At 50.9% G+C, this 18481-nt stretch overlaps 7 protein-coding genes across 7 annotated transcripts; 3 read left to right on the top strand and 4 right to left on the bottom strand.

Moving 5' to 3' along the window:
* Positions 1–182: 182 nt before the first annotated feature.
* Positions 183–1076, top strand: J4E82_008411 (uncharacterized protein; the record flags this gene model as incomplete). The annotated part of the gene is made up of 1 exon (XM_051734644.1): positions 183–1076. One exon carries the CDS (start codon positions 183–185, stop codon positions 1074–1076), a length of 894 nt encoding a protein of 297 aa, XP_051585607.1.
* Positions 1077–1676: 600 nt separating this feature from the next.
* On the top strand, positions 1677–2801 carry J4E82_008410 (uncharacterized protein; the record flags this gene model as incomplete). The annotated part of the gene is made up of 3 exons (XM_051734643.1): positions 1677–2080; positions 2157–2369; positions 2459–2801. 3 exons carry the CDS (start codon positions 1677–1679, stop codon positions 2799–2801), a joined length of 960 nt encoding a protein of 319 aa, XP_051585606.1.
* A 154-nt stretch (positions 2802–2955) lies between these two features.
* On the bottom strand, positions 2956–6591 carry J4E82_008409 (uncharacterized protein; the record flags this gene model as incomplete). Its single annotated transcript, XM_051734642.1, has 6 exons — positions 2956–3982; positions 4029–4209; positions 5021–5778; positions 5846–6154; positions 6225–6314; positions 6371–6591. The coding sequence occupies 6 exons, from the start codon at positions 6589–6591 to the stop codon at positions 2956–2958; spliced, it is 2586 nt and encodes an 861-aa protein (XP_051585605.1).
* A 779-nt stretch (positions 6592–7370) lies between these two features.
* J4E82_008408 (uncharacterized protein) lies at positions 7371–9028 on the bottom strand (the record flags this gene model as incomplete). The annotated part of the gene is made up of 3 exons (XM_051734641.1): positions 7371–8380; positions 8438–8767; positions 8821–9028. The coding sequence occupies 3 exons, from the start codon at positions 9026–9028 to the stop codon at positions 7371–7373; spliced, it is 1548 nt and encodes a 515-aa protein (XP_051585604.1).
* Positions 9029–10837: 1809 nt separating this feature from the next.
* J4E82_008407 (uncharacterized protein) lies at positions 10838–12455 on the bottom strand (the record flags this gene model as incomplete). Its single annotated transcript, XM_051734640.1, has 4 exons — positions 10838–11106; positions 11161–11839; positions 11888–12299; positions 12451–12455. The coding sequence occupies 4 exons, from the start codon at positions 12453–12455 to the stop codon at positions 10838–10840; spliced, it is 1365 nt and encodes a 454-aa protein (XP_051585603.1).
* A 586-nt stretch (positions 12456–13041) lies between these two features.
* On the bottom strand, positions 13042–15248 carry J4E82_008406 (uncharacterized protein; the record flags this gene model as incomplete). Its single annotated transcript, XM_051734639.1, has 3 exons — positions 13042–14569; positions 14619–14910; positions 14960–15248. The coding sequence occupies 3 exons, from the start codon at positions 15246–15248 to the stop codon at positions 13042–13044; spliced, it is 2109 nt and encodes a 702-aa protein (XP_051585602.1).
* A 1257-nt stretch (positions 15249–16505) lies between these two features.
* On the top strand, positions 16506–18293 carry J4E82_008405 (uncharacterized protein; the record flags this gene model as incomplete). Its single annotated transcript, XM_051734638.1, has 6 exons — positions 16506–16571; positions 16634–16726; positions 16776–16845; positions 16899–17294; positions 17350–17641; positions 17693–18293. The coding sequence occupies 6 exons, from the start codon at positions 16506–16508 to the stop codon at positions 18291–18293; spliced, it is 1518 nt and encodes a 505-aa protein (XP_051585601.1).
* Between the last annotated feature and the right edge of the window lie 188 nt (positions 18294–18481).

The raw sequence follows: 18481 nt of genomic DNA, 5'->3' as shown, positions 1-18481 counted from the left end.
AATTTGTCGAGTTGGGGGAAGAGTGAAGGGTATAAGTTGGCCGAATCCCAGCTCGAACTTTTTCCTGAGCACGGGCCCAACAAAATGAGTGGGGCATAAGAGCCTTGGCACCGACAATTTCGAAGCGCGACGACACCACCGCAGCACCTCCGCATTCCAGTGCAAGAGGCAACACCGCTGCAATGCCGCCAAGGATACCTGTCGCCAATGGCTGGAGTAGCAGTCTATGTGTGCGGTCCTTCTCCTCCACACCCACATCCCTCGCCCTCGGTCCGCAATCCCCAAACTACATCGAGGTTCCGAAGCCGCTGCAGCCCACCTACCCGGCCAAGCCCACGGTAAAGGGCCATCTGCCAATTCCCCGAGACATCTTCAAGACGAGGAACAAGCACCCAAAGGAGTCGGACATCTTCATTGGCAGGAGCACAAAGGAACCCAAGGAGGTCAAGGTTCCAGGACCATACAGCCGGGATGCCGACTACCGGTTATACAAGCAGCGACTGGCGGAAAAGAGGAGAGAGAACTTGAAGGAGGGTGTCAAGGAGCTGCACGAGCGCAAGGTCACATCAGAAGCACAGTACCTGGCCAAGATCCAGGCCATTGGCGCAAAGAGGCGAGAGCTGGCCACGGCCCCGCGTCGCGAAGTCGACATCTTGACTGAGACATCCGTAGCCAAGGGCATTCGCGACTTCCTCACCGACAGCCTTCCTCCCCGGCCAGACATCACCCAAGCCCGCAAAAAAGCCTATGATCGCCGAGTAGCCAAGATACAAGAAGTCCGCGCATCTCGCCTCCACGATCTATACACCAACGCGCGCGAGTTCATCGTAGACGAGCAGCAATTGGACGAGGCCATAGAGGCGGCTTTTGGTACCGAAGATGCGCCTGTAGGCTGGGACCACAAGGGCATCATGGGCCCACGCGCGGAGGGCAAAGAGGGTCTCAGCCCGTGGCATGGACCCCTACCCGAGGGTGTGGGCGACATGCTCAACAAGCTCAGGGGAGGCGAAGGTGTTGGCCTTGCCAAGGAGCGCGTCAAGAAGGTGGCCGAAGAGCTCACTGGCGGCAAGATGTAGGGCCCGCACAGGAGCCGTGTATCAAATACTTATGTGTATACCAATGCTTGGAAGTTTTGAACGACATAATGAAATTGCATGTGCGGTTTATTTACGTTTGAAGTGAATGGCTTCCTCACTAACCGCCTACAGTGAGAGTGTTCGTCAAAGTCGGTCAAGAAATCCAAGAAGGGTTTTGTTTGTGGATGCAATCTATATGGTCATTTTGCAATTTACGACAAACGCCTCATCTTATCTTTGGTACTATATCTCGCCCTTTGACGGTCTACTGATCGCTACTCTTATTCACTATCTATTCTTGAGCATGACTTGCTCAACTGGAAGCAGTCATTTCGAGTCCTCACCTGGAGTACGATCTAGCAACTCATTCAAGCGTTTGCACAACTCTCACTTGTATCAAGAACTAATCAACACTAGCCTCACGGCGGTAATTGATCACGCTTCTACTCTCACTACACCCTCTTCTCTTAGCAGCCCCCTTGACCGGATCCACTCACTCACTACCTCAAATCCATCTTCACATCTTCTTCCATGACCGTTTACTCTACATCTCCAACCACTCTCAACAGTTCCCTCCCACCAGCAAGACCTCAGATCACCATGAATCGTTCCCTACTCTTTCCACTCTTCCTCCTCCTCTCAGCCCTCGTTATCGCCAACCCCCTTCCAGATAATTCCAACACCACTTCCACAGGATCCAGCACAAAGCATGATCCGCTCGACCAGAAGCCCGCCCACGAACGTCGCGGCATCGCCTACAACTACGTCAAATACGCCCAGTACTTCCAATATGACCACCACGACCACGTAACCTGGCGCTACAACTGGGATTCCTCGAGCCCCCCTTCTGATGCGTGGTTCCGATATGTACCCATGCTGCACAGTTTGAGGGACGATCATACAAGCAAGTGGAAAGACAACGCGGAGGCGCAGGCGAGATTGAACTGGGGACAACAAGAGATGGCGACGTGGTTTTTGGGATTCAATGAACCGGATAATTGCATGTGAGTGAACGGACTTCCTTATATTGGCCAAAGTCTTGGTACACTGACGGTGGTCGCGATACTAATGATTGATCAGTCCTGATGCAGGCGGCTCCTGTATCGACGTCGCCACCGCCGTCGCCGGCTGGAAGAAACACATGCAACCCCTCTCAACCTTCAACAGCAAAATCTACCTCGGCTCACCAGGCGTCACAAACGCCGCGCCATCCGACACTCAGGGTCTCGGCTGGCTCAAGAAGTTCTTGGAGACGTGCGACGGATGTACCGTCGATTTCATCAACCTCCACTGGTAAGCCCCCTCGTCATCACACGCTACGCTCAACGTGTCTTAACAACTCACCGGATACCGTATCATGAGGCTGACGATCAGATTCCCAGGTACGGACGGGCCCGCGATGCCCAAAACTTCAAAGACCATATCAATGACGCCCGCAAATTCGCCAACGGCCTTCCTATTTGGATAACCGAATTCCGCGCTGATGGCACTGACGATGAAGTCAAATCATTTCTAGACGATGTGATGCCTTGGATGGACAACTCACAGGACATCCATCGGTACTGCTACTTCATGGCTCGACCAGGTCCGGGCATGTTGATCAATGAGGCGGGAGATGGGCTGAGTGATATCGGAAATGAGTACAACCTTTATCACGTACATCCCGGTTTGGATGTAAAAGGCGCAAATGGAGAGAGGTGGTGGGAACAGGATCGACCAGCTTAAGATGACGGGAATTGCTAGAGCGAGAGGGGAACATCATACATCGAGACAAAAGGGTTTTGTCAAGGTATCCGGAGTTTTAAGAGAGACATTAATATGATACGGCATTTAGAGTTCTATCTTCATGAGTGTGGGTCATTAGTTACATATCTCATCTTTAGCTGCTTGGATCCCAAGGCTGTCCAATAGCCTTTCTGAAACCACCCTCAAACACATCAATCGTCTGATTCATATTCATTCCGCTCGCAATAGCCAGCTGGAGCATGATCCTCGCTTGAATAGGATGCACAAATCCTGACTTCGCGAACGTAGGTGTCCGAGCCGGACTAGACGGTCCATGCGGACTGCGAGTTCCCACAACGATCTGAAGCCCGCTGTCCAACGCTTCAGTAATCTCTTCCTGGCCACTTGGCACGCCGCCGTTACCAGTACCCGCAATAACAACACCTTCAGCGCCATTGGCTTGCGCGTCCAACACTAATTTGCCATCGAACTCGCGGGCTGCGTAGAGGATGTCGACCTTTGGAAGCGCAGGGTACGTAGGATGAGAAGACACGGTGCCGATATCGAAGTAGTACTTGTACAACGGCTGGCTCGGCGTATTGAAGAAGATGGGCAGACTGTTGATAAACATGCCCAGATCCCCACCAGACGTAGGACCAAAAGCATCCGGGTTCGTCGAATGCAGCTTCGTGACCCAATATCCCGGTATGATGCGCGCGTTGAAAGCCACCATTAGACCTCGGTTCTGCGACTCAGGGCTTGCAGCTAGCATCACAGCGTCGAAGAAGTTGGCTTCTCCGTCCCAGGAGAGATGGGTGAATGGACGCATGCTTCCGGTACCGACAATGGGCTTTCCGCAGTTTACGAGCGAGTCCATGAGGAAGGCTGTTTCTTCGAGAGAGTTGGTGCCGTGGGTGTATACTGCACCGACAATGTCGCTGTCTTCTGAGCAGAGTGCATCGTAGGCGAAACGCGTCATGTTCATGACTAGAGCGTCATTTGTTCCTGTTGAGCCGTCGTCTTCTGTGGTCCAGTTCGAGACGGCCAGTTGGGTGTTGTTGAGAAGGTAGGGATTGCGGGCAATAATGTCCTCTCCTGTTTGACTGAGCTGGCCGTATTGTGTGTCGTCCAGAGCACCGTATATTGAGCCTCCTGCAATGGTGCCTCCGGTGAATAGGACACTAGATTGCGTTAGGTGTGTACACCACGTTCGTCCGCAATACGTACAGAACTTTGGGCAAACTACTGTTACCGCCAAGCCATGTTAGACCAAGTCGCTCACTGGCAGTCGTTGCTTGACGTGGTTGGAACTGCGAAGCTGTCGGTGCCGCACTCGCGATAGCACCCAGAGTAGCGACCGCGATGTTTGAGAAGCGCATGGTGCCCGAAAGATCAAGAGTCAACAGACCTGGTGCGCTGATATCTCCGAACAGGCATCAGATCTTATACTCTGTCCTACCATCCCACTCACCGTCGCTCAACTCCTCCGCTTACATCCGCGGCCATTAATCTACCATCTCGCCGGTTACGAGCCGTCATGTCGCGTCTGACATCACGACATCGTGCATATCACTCTCTTGGCATCCAGTTTGTATGAGGAAGGTGTTGAGCTGAAGCTACGAGTAGCGATGAAGTTGTTTATCGTTCCTGCGTTATCGTCGAAAGATGCGCAAAGCTAAGCTGCGAAGCCCCACGTTTGCCAAGAGCGGGGAGAATAACTCTAACCACATTGTCGGAAACTACGTCCCGTCACGATATGGTGCATCGATATCTCACTGCGTTGTCATTGCGGCCTCGTAAGGGGATTTGGGCTTGGAAAATGGATGGGCATATGGGTAAGGGAGAGGACATGACGATGACGACATCGTTACCACGCTTATCGATAAGCCGCCATGCCGAGACGAGAAGACTTCGTGTGTTATTGCACCATCGATGTCTGAATGAAAGCTGTGTCCAACGGCTTCGAAAAATCATTCGATTTACGCGACGGAGAGCTTCAGACTCGCTTCCCGCGATTGCTCAAGCTTCAATTCTCGCTTTCTTCACGGCGCAGGTGTGCACGCCCCTAACGCTAATCTATCGCCCAACATACCTCAGCTCCAGCCACCTAGCCGGCGGGTAGCACACAATGGTCAGTCCCATAGCTACGGGAAGCCCCAAATCTGCTCCGTTCCCAACTAGCGCCGCAATAGGGCCTGTGAAGTATGTCTGATACATACACAACACAGCGCCTACCCATCCCACTATCATGGCAAACAAGGCCGCAAACCCGTGTGGCAACAGATCTTTGCGGTTCCAGATTTCCCAGTCAAAAACGCCTTTGCGAAAGATGTATTCATCTTGGACCGTCATGGTGATCCAGATAATGGTCCAGTACCCAATCAAACTCAGCCAGTTGATGAAGATATCGAAGAGTGAGTCGCGGCCTGCAATAGCGATGATGGTAAAGATTATGCAGGAGAAAGTACTCCAGATGGGTCTGGGAATCTTTGCAAATGGCGCACCAAGTTGTTGCCAGTTGAGTGCTGCAGCGTACGTACCCGGGATATTGTTCGCAGCAATGCACACAGCTAGAATCACGCAGCAGAAACTTCCGAAGCCATTTAGCGGACGATACGCCTCTACGACAAGCGCGCCGATGCCATCAGAGTCGAAAGCTTCCTGCCACGTAGGATTCTTCAACAATCCAGAGCCGAGACCTATACCCAGGAACTCGATGAGCAGCTTCCCACACGTGATACCGCAGGTCGTGGCAGCGAATGTGAACCACCGGTTTGTTGTCTTGGGATAGTAAACAACGTAGTCAGCGGACGCGGATGACCAACTCAAGGGACCAGACGCGACGAGGAAGAAGTACGAGAGCCGGTTTCCGTGGAGGACCGCGCCGGATCCGGATGAGGCGAGGGTGGTGTCAAAATGCGGGCCCGCAACGCCGATGAGGATGAAGAGGACGAGAACGGTGGGCGCCCAAACAAATCTTTATGCGTTGTCAGCAAAACCCCTCCTCATTGCTTGCGAGAAGAAAGTGAAACGAGTGGACGTACTGCTCAAACTTGTAGAACCACTTTATGCCAAAAGTAACCACGACCCAGGTTATGAGCGCAACGATGACGATACCAACGATGACAGACATGCCTCCGCCGTTCACCGCAGACAAGAGCAGGTCGCCCACCAAGCAATCGATGAGTCCATATCCAATCTCGATACATAGGTTGAGTATAACGCAGAGTTTTGATGGCCACCAACCCATTGTGTACTTGGCTACGTTCAAGGTGCGCAAACCGGAGCGCGGCCCAAATGTGGATATGTAGCCAGTGCATACGGATCCGAAGATTGTGCCGAAGAGACAGAGTCTTTGGTGGTATTAGCTGTATGTTTGCATTCATGTTACAAGACGAGACCCGAACGGATGGCTGGACGTACATGAGCGAATCGGTGAGACCTAGATTGTAACTCACGGGCCCGAGGACACCCAAAGTAAGCTGATTTGCAGTGCAGTTCATGGAGAACCAGCTAAGTACACAGTTAATCGCTGTGATGGCGTGGAGCGTTCATTGTGATAAGCTTACATGGTAAACATATGGATGTAGTCGCGATACGTCATGGCTCGTTCGCGCAATTCTTCTGGTATCCGCTCGATACCGCGGGCTTCGACACCACAGACGGCATCTAGCTTGTTTGCAAATCTTTGGAGAGCATTGACGGGCTCGCTGATGCCGAGTTCAGGCTCGATTGTGTGGATCGTGGACGATGCATCGCCCTTCTCAAGGGACTTTCTTTCGTCGGTCATTGTCTCTTATGGTGAAAGGGAGTGCGACACTATGAAAAAGTCTCGACAGCTGTAGCTGTCGGTTCAGTCGGTAGCAGGCTGCATTTTGTGTCTGCCGTCTTATAATGGTCATACGCTTCCAGCCCTATACTCCTCAATCTGTCATGGCTATCCCGAGAGTGGGGCAGCTGAATTGATCTAGGAACCTCCGGATCGATACCCTATCTGGACCAGACGAATGCTATCTTCACTATCTGTAATTGTGGATCCATAATCTGGGGTCGACAAGGGACATCCCATTCCCAACGTGTAGAGCCACGGACGATTGCAGACCACATAAGAGGAAATAAGAGGCTGGCGCAACGCTATGTTGCGGGGAAGTGGCTTTGAGTAAGTGCTAGCCAATGGGTATAGATATCGACAAAGACGGGCCTTTTCCCCACTCTTGACCTGGCTGCAAGGCGAGAGTGGGGGTTTGTTACTAACGAAGCTACTCAAGCAGACGCGAAGGGTAATGTCGTCGCATAAGTCCGACATATATGTTGACATGGTTGATTTGATCTTGTGGGAAGTGACCGAGCTTTACGTTGCATGAAGTTGGGTCATCGTCTTCGCTACCTGCATTCCAAGGTAAGCTTGGAAGGGCTGAATAAGCCAAAACCACCATCTACGCTGATGATGCTTAAAACGTGTCATCATGCAAAAGTCATCTTGAACCAAGTGCAGTGCACGAAGCAATACTGGGAGTAATCTCAAGGGTCGATACATCGTGCTTCACACCAGTACCGCGAGTTCACATCCTAATATACTTTTACTCTCAATCCCTTGGAGTCTTCAGGCATAACAGGGACAACAGTGTCACTTGTAATCACAAGGTCAGCAGCACTGGTCTCGAACAACTGCAGTTTCCCAACGTCGTCCTTGCCCTTGACCTCCTCGGTACCATACACCCTGAACAGCGCAGCCAGCGTGAGGTACAGCTCTGCATAGGCAAGATTGATGCCGAGACAAGCTCTACCACCCTTGCCGAATGATACTAGATAGCGATCGAGGCGGGGGTTATCAAGCCAGCGTTCGGGCTGGAAGTCGTGCGAATTTGGAAAGACGCGCTCGTCGTGGTGGACCAGGTTACTGGTCATACTAAGAGGTGTTCCAGGCGGGATGTGCCATTCGCGCTGGTTTGCAGCGTCCTGGTAAACGAGAGTCTCGTCAGGGCAGATGCGATGCAAGCGATGCGAGATGGCATGACTTAGACGCACGCCTTCTTGAACCACACCAGTAAGGAAGGGCAAGGATTCAAGTGCGATAAGGTTGAGTGGCTGCGAAGGATCGGGAATGGCGGCTTCCAGCTCGGCCTTGAGCTTGCGCAGAATTTCTGGAGTGGCGAGCACAAAGTACGTTGAAACGCCCAGCGCCCAGGCAGTGGTAATGGTTCCTGCCGCGACAACGACCTCACCCTCTTGCCAGAGACGATCTGTCGACTTTTCGTAGTCGGAAAGCTTACTATTGAGAATCTCATGAAAGATGGTGCGGCGTGTCTTGTCGTAGGAGTGCGTCTGGTGTGCGTGCTGGATTTCGGCGACCTGACGCTTTACGCTAGTCTGAAGCTGAGAGTACGCGCCCATTGCTGGACTCAGCTTGAGCAGCAGTGAGTCGGGCAGCTTCCTCAGCAAGTCCATCAGCCATGTGAAGTGCTTCAAAACATGTCCAGCTTTCCCGCCCTGCAGCATTGCATCCCGGAATGATGGATCAAAGTCTGGGGCCTCTAGACGATGTTCGCTTCTCCCAAAGGCGTAGTCCTCGACGATGTCTGCACCAGAAGATTCAAATCAGTGAACGATCTCTCAAAATCAAGAAGATGCCCCACCATTGGTTAGTGCTGCGTAAGCATCATCCAGCTTAAGGGGTAAACCAGAATCGGCAAACTGGCGTAGACGTTCTAGCAAGATGCTCATATTGCGGTCGACCAGCGGTTGCAGTGCTCGCACACTTTGCTTGGAGAAATAAGGGGAAAGAGAAGCCCTGCGTACGCGGTGCTCATCGTGCTTGAGTGTGCCGATCAGGCTCTCATCAACGCCAAAGGACCAGGTTATCCAATCCCACTTGTCACGCTTGCGTCCACTACCAGCATAAACCGTGTCGTAGAAGTCAGGATCAGCAATATGTATCTCGTCCGGGTTGATGCGGACAATAGGACCTTCACACCAGTCAGTTCGATACGTCAGGGTTCAAACAAGAGCAAACACGTACCATATTCCTTGTGGAGTCGGCCTATCTTGAACGTATACTCGGGTTCGGCAACGACGTCGTACCAGAACTCGTACCAATAAGTCCATGCCGCGAGTTTCGGCCCGGGAAAGTGTGATATCGGGCTCAAGAAGAGACGATACACAGTAACATAGCAGAAATAGAGGATGGAAACCACAAACACAGACACCAAAGTTATGGGTATGTCCATATTCGTGAGTGTAGAACTCAAAAGTGTCATATCTGCAAGTTCTTGGGATGTCCGGTGCGGAGAAGCAAGATGGGGATAGAAAAGAAGTCTAAAGTTGGGATATATTGCTTCGATAAGGTTACAGCTCGGTTGGTCGTTGATACAGCATCCCCCGTAGTGTCTGCGTCCGAGAAGGATTCACTGCTGCAGCAATGCAATGCATGCTGCATGTAAGACTACCCAGGTGGATGCAGGGGCCAGGGAACTACTGGCACGCTAATGCAGTGAATATTTGCGTGCTTTGGTCCCACACAAGCGGGCTGAGTACAATGTAACAAGCTCGCTGGTCTAACGCTGATGGGAAGGTCTGTAGTCTTCATCCCCAGTACATAAGTGGGTATGTCATGATCACCAGAAGCATTCACTCGAGTCAGATATTAACAGCTCAACTTTGCCTCCCCTACGAAAACTCGTCTAATACTATATTCCGGCCAATGACTCTAGAACGCGCAGATTTTGTGGGTCTTATCTGGCTCTCAACTCCATTTCTCCTATTATCCGGCTCTCGCATACAGCGGCAGCTCCGATGGCTCCTGTTGCTTCCATTTCTGGTTTTTTGTTTCGCCATCGTGTCATTTGTTCCCGCCGGAACTGATGTAGCGAAGGACTACACATTTGGTACAGGTTAGAATGCATGATCAACCCCTGTCAGTCCTAGTTACTAATGATACCACTATGTAGTTCTCTACGTCAGTTTGACGAATTTCAACTTGCTCGTTCTAGAAGATCCGTACGTGGAGCATATACGCATCCGAAAGAAAAGCAATGGAGAGAAGGCCATTCCAGTATACCACTCGCTTTCATCGCTACAGAAGGTTCGGTGGTGTTTCAGTAATGCCTATTCCACTCGAGGAATTGGCTGGAGCTGGGGTACTGCGCATCTCCCACCAGCCCCTCCAGCAGGATCATCTCAGTCATCTTTCTTGATCCTATCACTGCGAAGAATTCTCCAGCAATACGTCATTCATGACATTGCAGGCGCGCTTCTTCTATGGTTGACGGATAGCGGAAGAACAAGTATACTCGACCTGCACTTTGTTCCGCAGATCCTAGCTACTGGGTGCTGGTGGGCGTCAACTATTCCGCCAATGGACATTGTATATCATGTCATCTGTCTGTTCGGCGTCACATCTGGCCTTTTCTGGAATGTCATCGAAGAGGTACACCCACTCAAAGGGGCATGGGCCATGTGCTACACTCTGAACAATTTCTGGAACCGCACATGGCACCAGAATTTCCGAAGAGCATTGAAGACTCCGAGCCGCTATGTTGCGAGACACGTCGCATGCGCTCCTAAAGGATCATGGGCGAGTCGTCAGATCCAGTACCACATCGCTTTTGCCATCTCTGGGATCTACCATTGGGCAGCCGCAAAGATGGCCATTCGATCCGAGAATTTCACGAAAACGCTGGCTTTCTTTGCGATCATGCCGATAATTATGTTGTTAGAAGACCTTGCTATCTCCGTCGCTCGAGAGCAGCTTGGCTGGCGGAGTTGGCGATGGCGTGTCGTCGGGTACCTATGGACCTTCTTCGCCCTGACTTTGCTTAGTGTGGGCTTCGTGGACGACTGCGTCAGGCATGGTCTTGTTACTTCGTTTCCAGCTCTTCCATTCTCTCCTACACACACCATATTGAATCTATGGGTCCGCAGCAAGATTTAGTGTCTTACAGACAACATGGAATATCATCTTGAGGGAAGCCATTCGTGTAGGGCTTTCCGTTCTGCCTTTCTTGAAGAGGAGACTGGCACTACATATCCCTGGTACCTTAGTTGATCTTGTGCCCTCCAGGCGTCAATGTAGTGAAGACTCCATCAGAATCATATGCTTCTCGAACCCGCTTCAGAAACTCAATGTTCTCTTTCCCATAGCTTCGAATAGGATTTTGATCTTTCGCGGCATAGTTCATGTACTTGAAGGGATGAAACAAGCCTCTCTCCTTAGCAGCCGAAACAGACTGCTCAAGCACAGCTTTAATACCAGCGATGACAGTTGTGTCATCAGATTCGCGAGACCATTCCCATCCAAAGGAACAGACTATGAAGTATAGTGGTTAGCTTCGTCTGAAGAAGGATGTATGGGAGGACTCACCAACCAAAGGCGCTTGGTCGTCATGAAGGCCCATGACATTCCCTCCGCGTGTCATTTGGGCTTTTAAGATATTCTGCGTTAGTGGCTGGATGCCCAGCATCGGTGCAAACCCCTGGTCATCTTGTAACCCATTGTCTAGCGCCTTCTGTACTTGCTCTACGAATATGTGCACCATAAGTGCTAACAGCCCTACATCGGCGGAAAAGGTTGCTGTTGTGAACCGGCTCCGCATACCGGCGGGTTCCGATTGATTGAGCTCATCTGCAAGATCCAACACCGAAGTCACTCTCGCCGTGCTCATAATCTTTGCTGTACCATACGCCTCTACATTGTCTTTGAACTGGGTGAAGATCGGAGGTTCAACCCTTCCTAGCGCGTCATACTGCCCCGCGGCCCAAGCAAAGTTGCCTTGCTTGTAGCCTAGGCCAGCAAATAGTGATACATGTGGGTCGGAGGGGGCATCGTGTGCGAATTTGACAAAGCCGCGAGTGAGAGCCGAAGTCACTGATGGCAGCAATGGCCAGACATGCAACCCTCCCCACATTGGTCCCTGCTGGAATACGTCAAGATCAAACCGAGTGACGACGCCAAAGCTATTTCCTCCACCGCGCATAGCGCGATAGAGGTCCGCGTTTGATGACTCGGAAGCACTTGCGAGACTGCCATTGGCAAGAACCACCTGATGTACTATCAGTCTGTGCTCGCTTTTTAGCTTCTAGTTCCTTACCTCGTAGTTACGAACATTGTCACATGCCCAGCCGTGCATGCCTGAGAAGTGGCTCAGCCCACCACCTAGCAGCAATCCACCAACACCAACTCCAGTGAGTCGGCCACCCACGACGGTCTTGTTAACTTTCTCAAGTTCCTTGTACACATCTCCCCATGTCGCGCCAGCGCCGACCTTGACTAATCCTTCGCTCTCATCTAATATGACATCGCTCAAACCCGCCATGTTGACCGTGATGCCCCTATCAATATTGCTCGCACCCTGGATATCCGAGTGACCCCCTCCGCGAACAGCGAAAGGGCAACCACTTGTGCGTGAGACGGATACGACTGCTGCGATATCTTCGGCAGAATGGATATGGACGAGACACGCTGGTTGAGCGGACTGCTGTTGCTGTGCCCAAAAGAGAGATCTCACGGAGGTCTGATTAGCAACGATAGGAGCATGTCCGACATCGGACACTTTAGTGTCGGTTATCTCGACCGAGAGTGTTTCAGAAAGGAGGATGCACTGCATGTGTTAGACCATAGCTACTGTTTGCTTGACATTTTTCTTCAACGTACGGCATCATGACAAGAACCGTAATCTGCTGTTATGCCTTTGCTGTTGCCGATAGAAGCGTAGATGGCATACAGCCAAGGTAGAGTTGTTGATTGCCACATCGCTGTATATTTGATGACGAAACACGAAAGTCTTGAATAGACAACCTTGAGACTTTGAGCTTTTGGTGGGCATAAGACGTTCTCGACTTCGTTGTATGTCAGGCCACCCATCGGCCCGTAGAGACCGACTCATGTGAGGCTAAGTCGGATATGTCTTAGCTGTACCGTTCGGCTGTCGATACGAAAAAATCAAGGTTGTTGGGGAGTTACTCAGTCCTGTATCTAACGTATCTGTGCCGCACCCTTGACTCCACAACACGCACGTACGGCGATCCTTCATGTGGGAGCAAGGGTACCTGGGTACATGAACAAGATACTTAACACTTTCCACGATAGCATAAGGCCGGTGGGCTAAGGCAAAACTACAACAAGAAGTAATAAATACGTAGGATTCGTCTCCCGTTTGTGCTAGCAACTAGTGTCCTTGCAGCTAAGCGACCCACAGCGGCACAAGACGGCTGTGGCTAGCGGGAGAGCAAGGCCCCCGAGCGATCATTTGCTAGTGCCTACTTCACCAATCCTCGCAATGCCTTTGACGCTGAGCTTTGCGAGACACAAGCGAAGCATTGGGTTCGCCTCGCCTGTCTGCTGCTCAAGCCGGTCGATTTCTATTTCCAAATCGCGTTCCATATCCGTCAGGCAAGCAATCGTCTTCTCAAATGCTCCGCTTTTCTTCAGGCAAGCCGTCAAATGTTGCTTGCTCTCTTTCGACAGAGGATGTGCGTCCACGGTGGCGATCGTAGGGCGTTGCCGGAACACACCTAGGAAGTGCCCACGGTACTCCGGAAAATTTTCCAAGCAGTATACAACTGGATACGAGAATTTTCCTTCGTCTAGATCCTCACAGAGACCTTTTTGTGCCGTGTAATCCTGGAAGTTCATGTAGTCATCCCGAATCTGGAAGAAGCGGCCGAACAGCAGTGTCAATCTGTGGAAGTCTAACTGCGGTGTCACCTCGCTCTCCGCTTGCATGAGTCGTATTAACATGCGAAACATGCCACCGGTCTTGTGATCGACCATGTTGACGTACTCAGCCTCACTTGGGCATGCGAGGTTGTGTTTCCAGTACAGGTCCCAGCTTTGACCTAGATACAGGCCCTCAAGTTCTTCAAGGACCGCAACAAGAGCAGCTGGACTCAAGCTCTGTGCGACGTCCTGTACAGCGCGAACGAACATGAAATTAGCGCTGTTGATTGACTGGGCCTGTCCAAACAGAACATGTGTCGATGGATAGCCTCTTCGAAGCGGGGAATTATCCTCGAGATCATCGAGAATGAGAGAGGCGTTATGCAGTGAATTGATCACTGACATGATGGCCTTGATCCGATCAGATGGCACATGAAGCCATGTATTAAGAGCCTCGATGAGTGTGGCCCGGACGCCTTTCGAAGGCATGCTTGAAACATACTTTGATGGCGCCTCCAGTGCCAATTCTGAAGGCTTGTAGAAGGGGTAACTGGAGACCTCAGAGAGGCCAGACTCACTGTCGCTGGATTCCAAGTCAAAGACGGGAGAGTCTTTCCTTTTCTTCGCCGGAGCTTCCTGTTTGATGACCACAGCACCATGCGACAGCTTTCTTTTGACACCATTGGAGATAGGTGTATCAGCGTGCTTCCATGCATTCTGTCTCGGGCACGCCGAGCACCAGTAGTGATTCCCCGAAACAGCTAAGCCAGCGCAGTCAATCCAACGTTTCAGTTTCAAGGATATGTCGGGACAGGCCTTGTAGAGTTCATCACGGCGCTCACAAAAGTCACGCTCAGCCGTGATGATTTTGCGCTTGACTTCATCTTTTGCGTCGTCGATCGAAAGTCCCTTCGTCCTGATGAACAAGTCCACAGCGCTTACAATCCTCTTCGACTGGCCGGACTGCAGTTCTCTATACTCCCGTTCCCAGCTAAAATAGTCATTTGCTAGAAGAAGTCCTTCAGTGGCTGCGTCGATGATGGGCTGTACAAGTGCTTCCTCGGCTTCTGAGATAGACATCCCAAGGCTGAATTGAAGCATTGGCCAGAATACCCTGGCAAAGATGAGCTAAGGTTTGGGAACTAAGTGATTGTATTACTTACAGCATTCCGCCGTTTTCGCTCCGATACTTCAGGTATTCTTCCATAGTTTGAGCTTCCTTGTCGCTGTTTCTTTCGCTGATCGCGAGCCAGACGTCGCGGAACGCAGCAAGCATCTTCAGACCCAATTCACGGTCAAGACTGACACATTCAAGAATGCACTGCGAAACAAGTTTTTTGGTCTTCATCGCTCTTGAATCTGGAGTCATGGTGCTGACATCGTCGGGATCCAAGGCGGCATAAAGATCGCCGTGCTCAACTTGCGCATCTTCGATACTGAGACCTTCGCCGCCATCTATGTTCTCGTTAGAAGCGCTAGTAGATCAGCAGGATGACATAGTTACCATCATGAATCAATCCCAAGTCAGACAGGTATGCTAAGACACCCAATCTCTCCGGAACGGCCTCGGGATAAATCAAGGATGACCAATTCCCCACTGGCGAGAAAGAGAAATAGGTGTGTCGTTCTCGCCCATCTCCCATCTCTCTAGCCCAGTCCTTGACGAATTGACGACTTGCTGCATCAGCTAGATCATTTCGAGAATGGACACGAATGGGAAGTGTCGTGAAGCATCCGGTTCCTCGGGATTCATCAAAAGAAACCAGCTTGGACTGATATGAGAGCGACCCCATTTTACGATATGTTTCGTGTTGAAAGAGTATCGTAACACAGAATAAGAGTTTATTGGATATCCACACTTTCTCTCTCACGAAGAACTTGATAACAGCATTTGTACATGTTGTCATTGGACATAGACGGCACGTGACTTCCGTTTCACTTCTATTCGATTGGTTGCAATAGTTCCGTTCTAGCGGCGACTACGAGTCAAGCACAGAGCTTTGTGAGTCGGAGGACGTCCTTCTTTCGTCTACTTAATTGTGGGAACCCTACGAATGGCCTTGGAATCTAGCCACCGGCTATTCGCGTCATTCCTTCCAGCTTATCAACGTTACCCTTACATCCATACGATGAATACGTCTCCGACAGAATCAGGGTAACACTTGAGTCCAGATGTCGCGCACGCTATCATCCTGAGCGGCACGTATCAGTGAGTACGCCCCAACCGTCTGGACCAGCCGCGTAAGAAGTGCTTCCTTCTGCAGTGCGTGCATTGGCGACTACTAATTCGGATTTCTCGTCTGCTGCAATGCGAGCACGTTTTCAACGGCTGCACCACTATGACATACTATTCTCGCCACAGATGCGTGTATACCGTGCGTTATGTTCAAGATCATGATGATTTTCCACCAATGAACCTTTTTGAGCGCGAAGCGAATCCTTCTACTCCACACTACATACGACGACTTTTCGTGTCACCTGACGAGAAACATCGAATCTGTGGCGTTTTTCTCACGATTCCACGTGGGTAGGTCGTCAGCCACTCTGTGCTGACGGAGGAGGCTGGCTTGCGGGGCGGACCGTTCAGGGTCCAAATTACATGCATTTGACCCACCCGCTAGCGACGCATAGTACATCTTAAGGCACCCTACATGCAATAACAACTTTCTAGATGCGGGAGCATGTTGCGACGCCTGCACGTCGTCGTAACCAGCGTTCAGAGAATCCTACGCTAATGTCAAGCTATTGTTTTGTGGAAGGAGCGAACTATTCTAGCGTCATTAGCCAGATAGCGGCACGCGAGAATCGGCAAGCAGTCTCGACGTGGAAGATGTCCACGGTCCTGCGCCAGTGAATGCGGCTGCAATGCCTAGGACGAGAAAGGAAGGAATCGAACCACTCACGACAAGAACTTTACTGGATTTGCATGCCACAGGGTCGACGAGTCGTGTGGTGTGCTTTGCAGTTTTTCATGTTTTCTGTGGGAACAATAAACTATCTATCCTTGGATACCGAAGTCCAAACTCCAAGCACACTCAGCGAAAGCCACTATGGCAGGAATCTCCTATGTACAGCAGCTGGAAAACGTTCCGCAGGCTGTCGCAATAGTAGCAATTGTATGTTCTTACACTCCTATACTTCGACTCATCACTGTGTACTGACAAGCTTGCCTTCGCAGGCCATCTTCGTTCTAACATCGGTCATAATCTATGGGTGTTATTTGCACCCACTTGCTCATGTCCCTGGTCCATTCCTAGCAAAGTTCTCCCCAGTGCGTTCTTCGAATCAAAACTGAATACTGTTTTCCTGATAGTTAGAAGATATGGGGCATGAGGGCTCTCTACCGCATGAAATTCAATTCAGATCTTCAAGCTCTTCATAACAGATATGGTAAGAACTGCCAAGACTTGTATTGTAGAAGCAACCCTGCTAATAACAGACAGGGCCTGTCGTCCGAATCGCACCGAACGAAGTGTCATTCGCGACATTCGAGGCAGAGACTACGATATATGCAAAGCAAGAAGATGGTCGTTTCTCCAAAGCTGGAACGTTCTTGACTCTTTTCTCGGACCTTGTCTTGAATGCTCCAACTCTCATCACTATCCCGGATCCAGCGCTCCACAAGAGACTACATAAAGTGATTCAACAAGCTTTCACACCTCAAGCACTCGCGAGCCAAGAGCCGATCCAGAAACTGCATATCGAAAGAGCAATGCCCGATTTCGACGATATTGCTGTGAACGGTACCGAGATAGATCTTGCCGACAAGTTAGAGACAATGTTTTGGGAAATCATAGGTGATCTTGCTTTTGGGGAGCCATTGATGGCTGGAAAACGACGTAAGTTCCAGTGCGGCACCATAAACACTTGACATCGAGCTGACCTTATGTGAAGCAACATATGAGTCCTTGAAAAGATTGGGCAAAGGATCGATGCCTATAGTGGAAGCCTTGAGCTTCATGCTGGTCATGCCTGGTGTAGCCCCTGCGCTTGAGACAGCCAGAAGCCTTATCTCCGCAATGCCGATTCCTTCTCAGCTGTCGAAGCTTGTCCCATCCAAGAGACTACGCGATTGTATTGATAGGCAGGATGGCAGAGAAGACTTCATTTCGGCTATCATGGGCAGCGAAAAGCAAGGATTGACGCTCGACGCGGATGCTTTCTTTAGTAACGCGATGGGCCTAACGTGAGTGGCATCCTTTCTCAATCCGCAATGACGTCTACTGATAGCTGCAAGACTCGCTGGGTATCAGACTACAGCTACGACGCTAGCATCTACATTCTACCATGTCCTGCGGTACACAAACACTTACATCACACTATGCGCTGAGATACGTTCTACATTCACCAGCGAAGCCGACATCACGGGCGAACGGCTTGCACGATTACCGTTCCTGAACGCTTGCATCAGGGAGACTTTGCGCTTGCTTCCACCGGCGAACGGCAAAACAGCGCAACGCACTGCTCCTTCTTGCACTATAGCGGGAACATACATACCCGCAGGCACCATTGTCTCGGCTGACCTATACACAATTCAGAGATCGTCACAGTACTTTAATGACCCTGCTAGCTTTCGACCGGAGAGATGGTTGGAAGGTGCGGAGAAGAACGGGTTCGATGGTGACAATAGGTCTGCCAGTCGTCCCTTCTTGATTGGTAGTAGGGCATGTATTGGAAGGCATATGGCGCAGCAAAGCATAAGGCTGATCATGGCGAGATTGTTATGGAGGTACGACTTCGAGCTGCTGGATCGGGACGGATTCATCTGGGAACAGGACGCCGGAAGCAGCCTGATCTATACGGACTACACACTTTTAGTGAAGGTCTTGAGGAGATAAACTGCCTGTGAGAGCTGTCCAAATGTGGTTTCGAAACCATTCACGTAGAGATTAAAGTCATCGATGCAGCCGTTGAGGTTAATGTTACACACGAGGTGTGTTCAGGCACGAGATGTGTGATGATTGCGACATTTGTGACTAGTCCAAGACGGGTTAAGCCGTGTTTCATCCTATGTCGGCAAGTTCGA

This window comes from Alternaria postmessia (assembly GCF_024291825.1).
Source record: "Alternaria postmessia strain BMP 2775 chromosome Unknown scaffold_67, whole genome shotgun sequence".
Taxonomy (NCBI): Eukaryota; Fungi; Ascomycota; class Dothideomycetes; order Pleosporales; family Pleosporaceae; genus Alternaria; species Alternaria postmessia.
The sequence above is the reverse complement of the archived record's forward strand: the minus strand, read 5'-3'. Positions and strand labels throughout refer to the sequence as shown.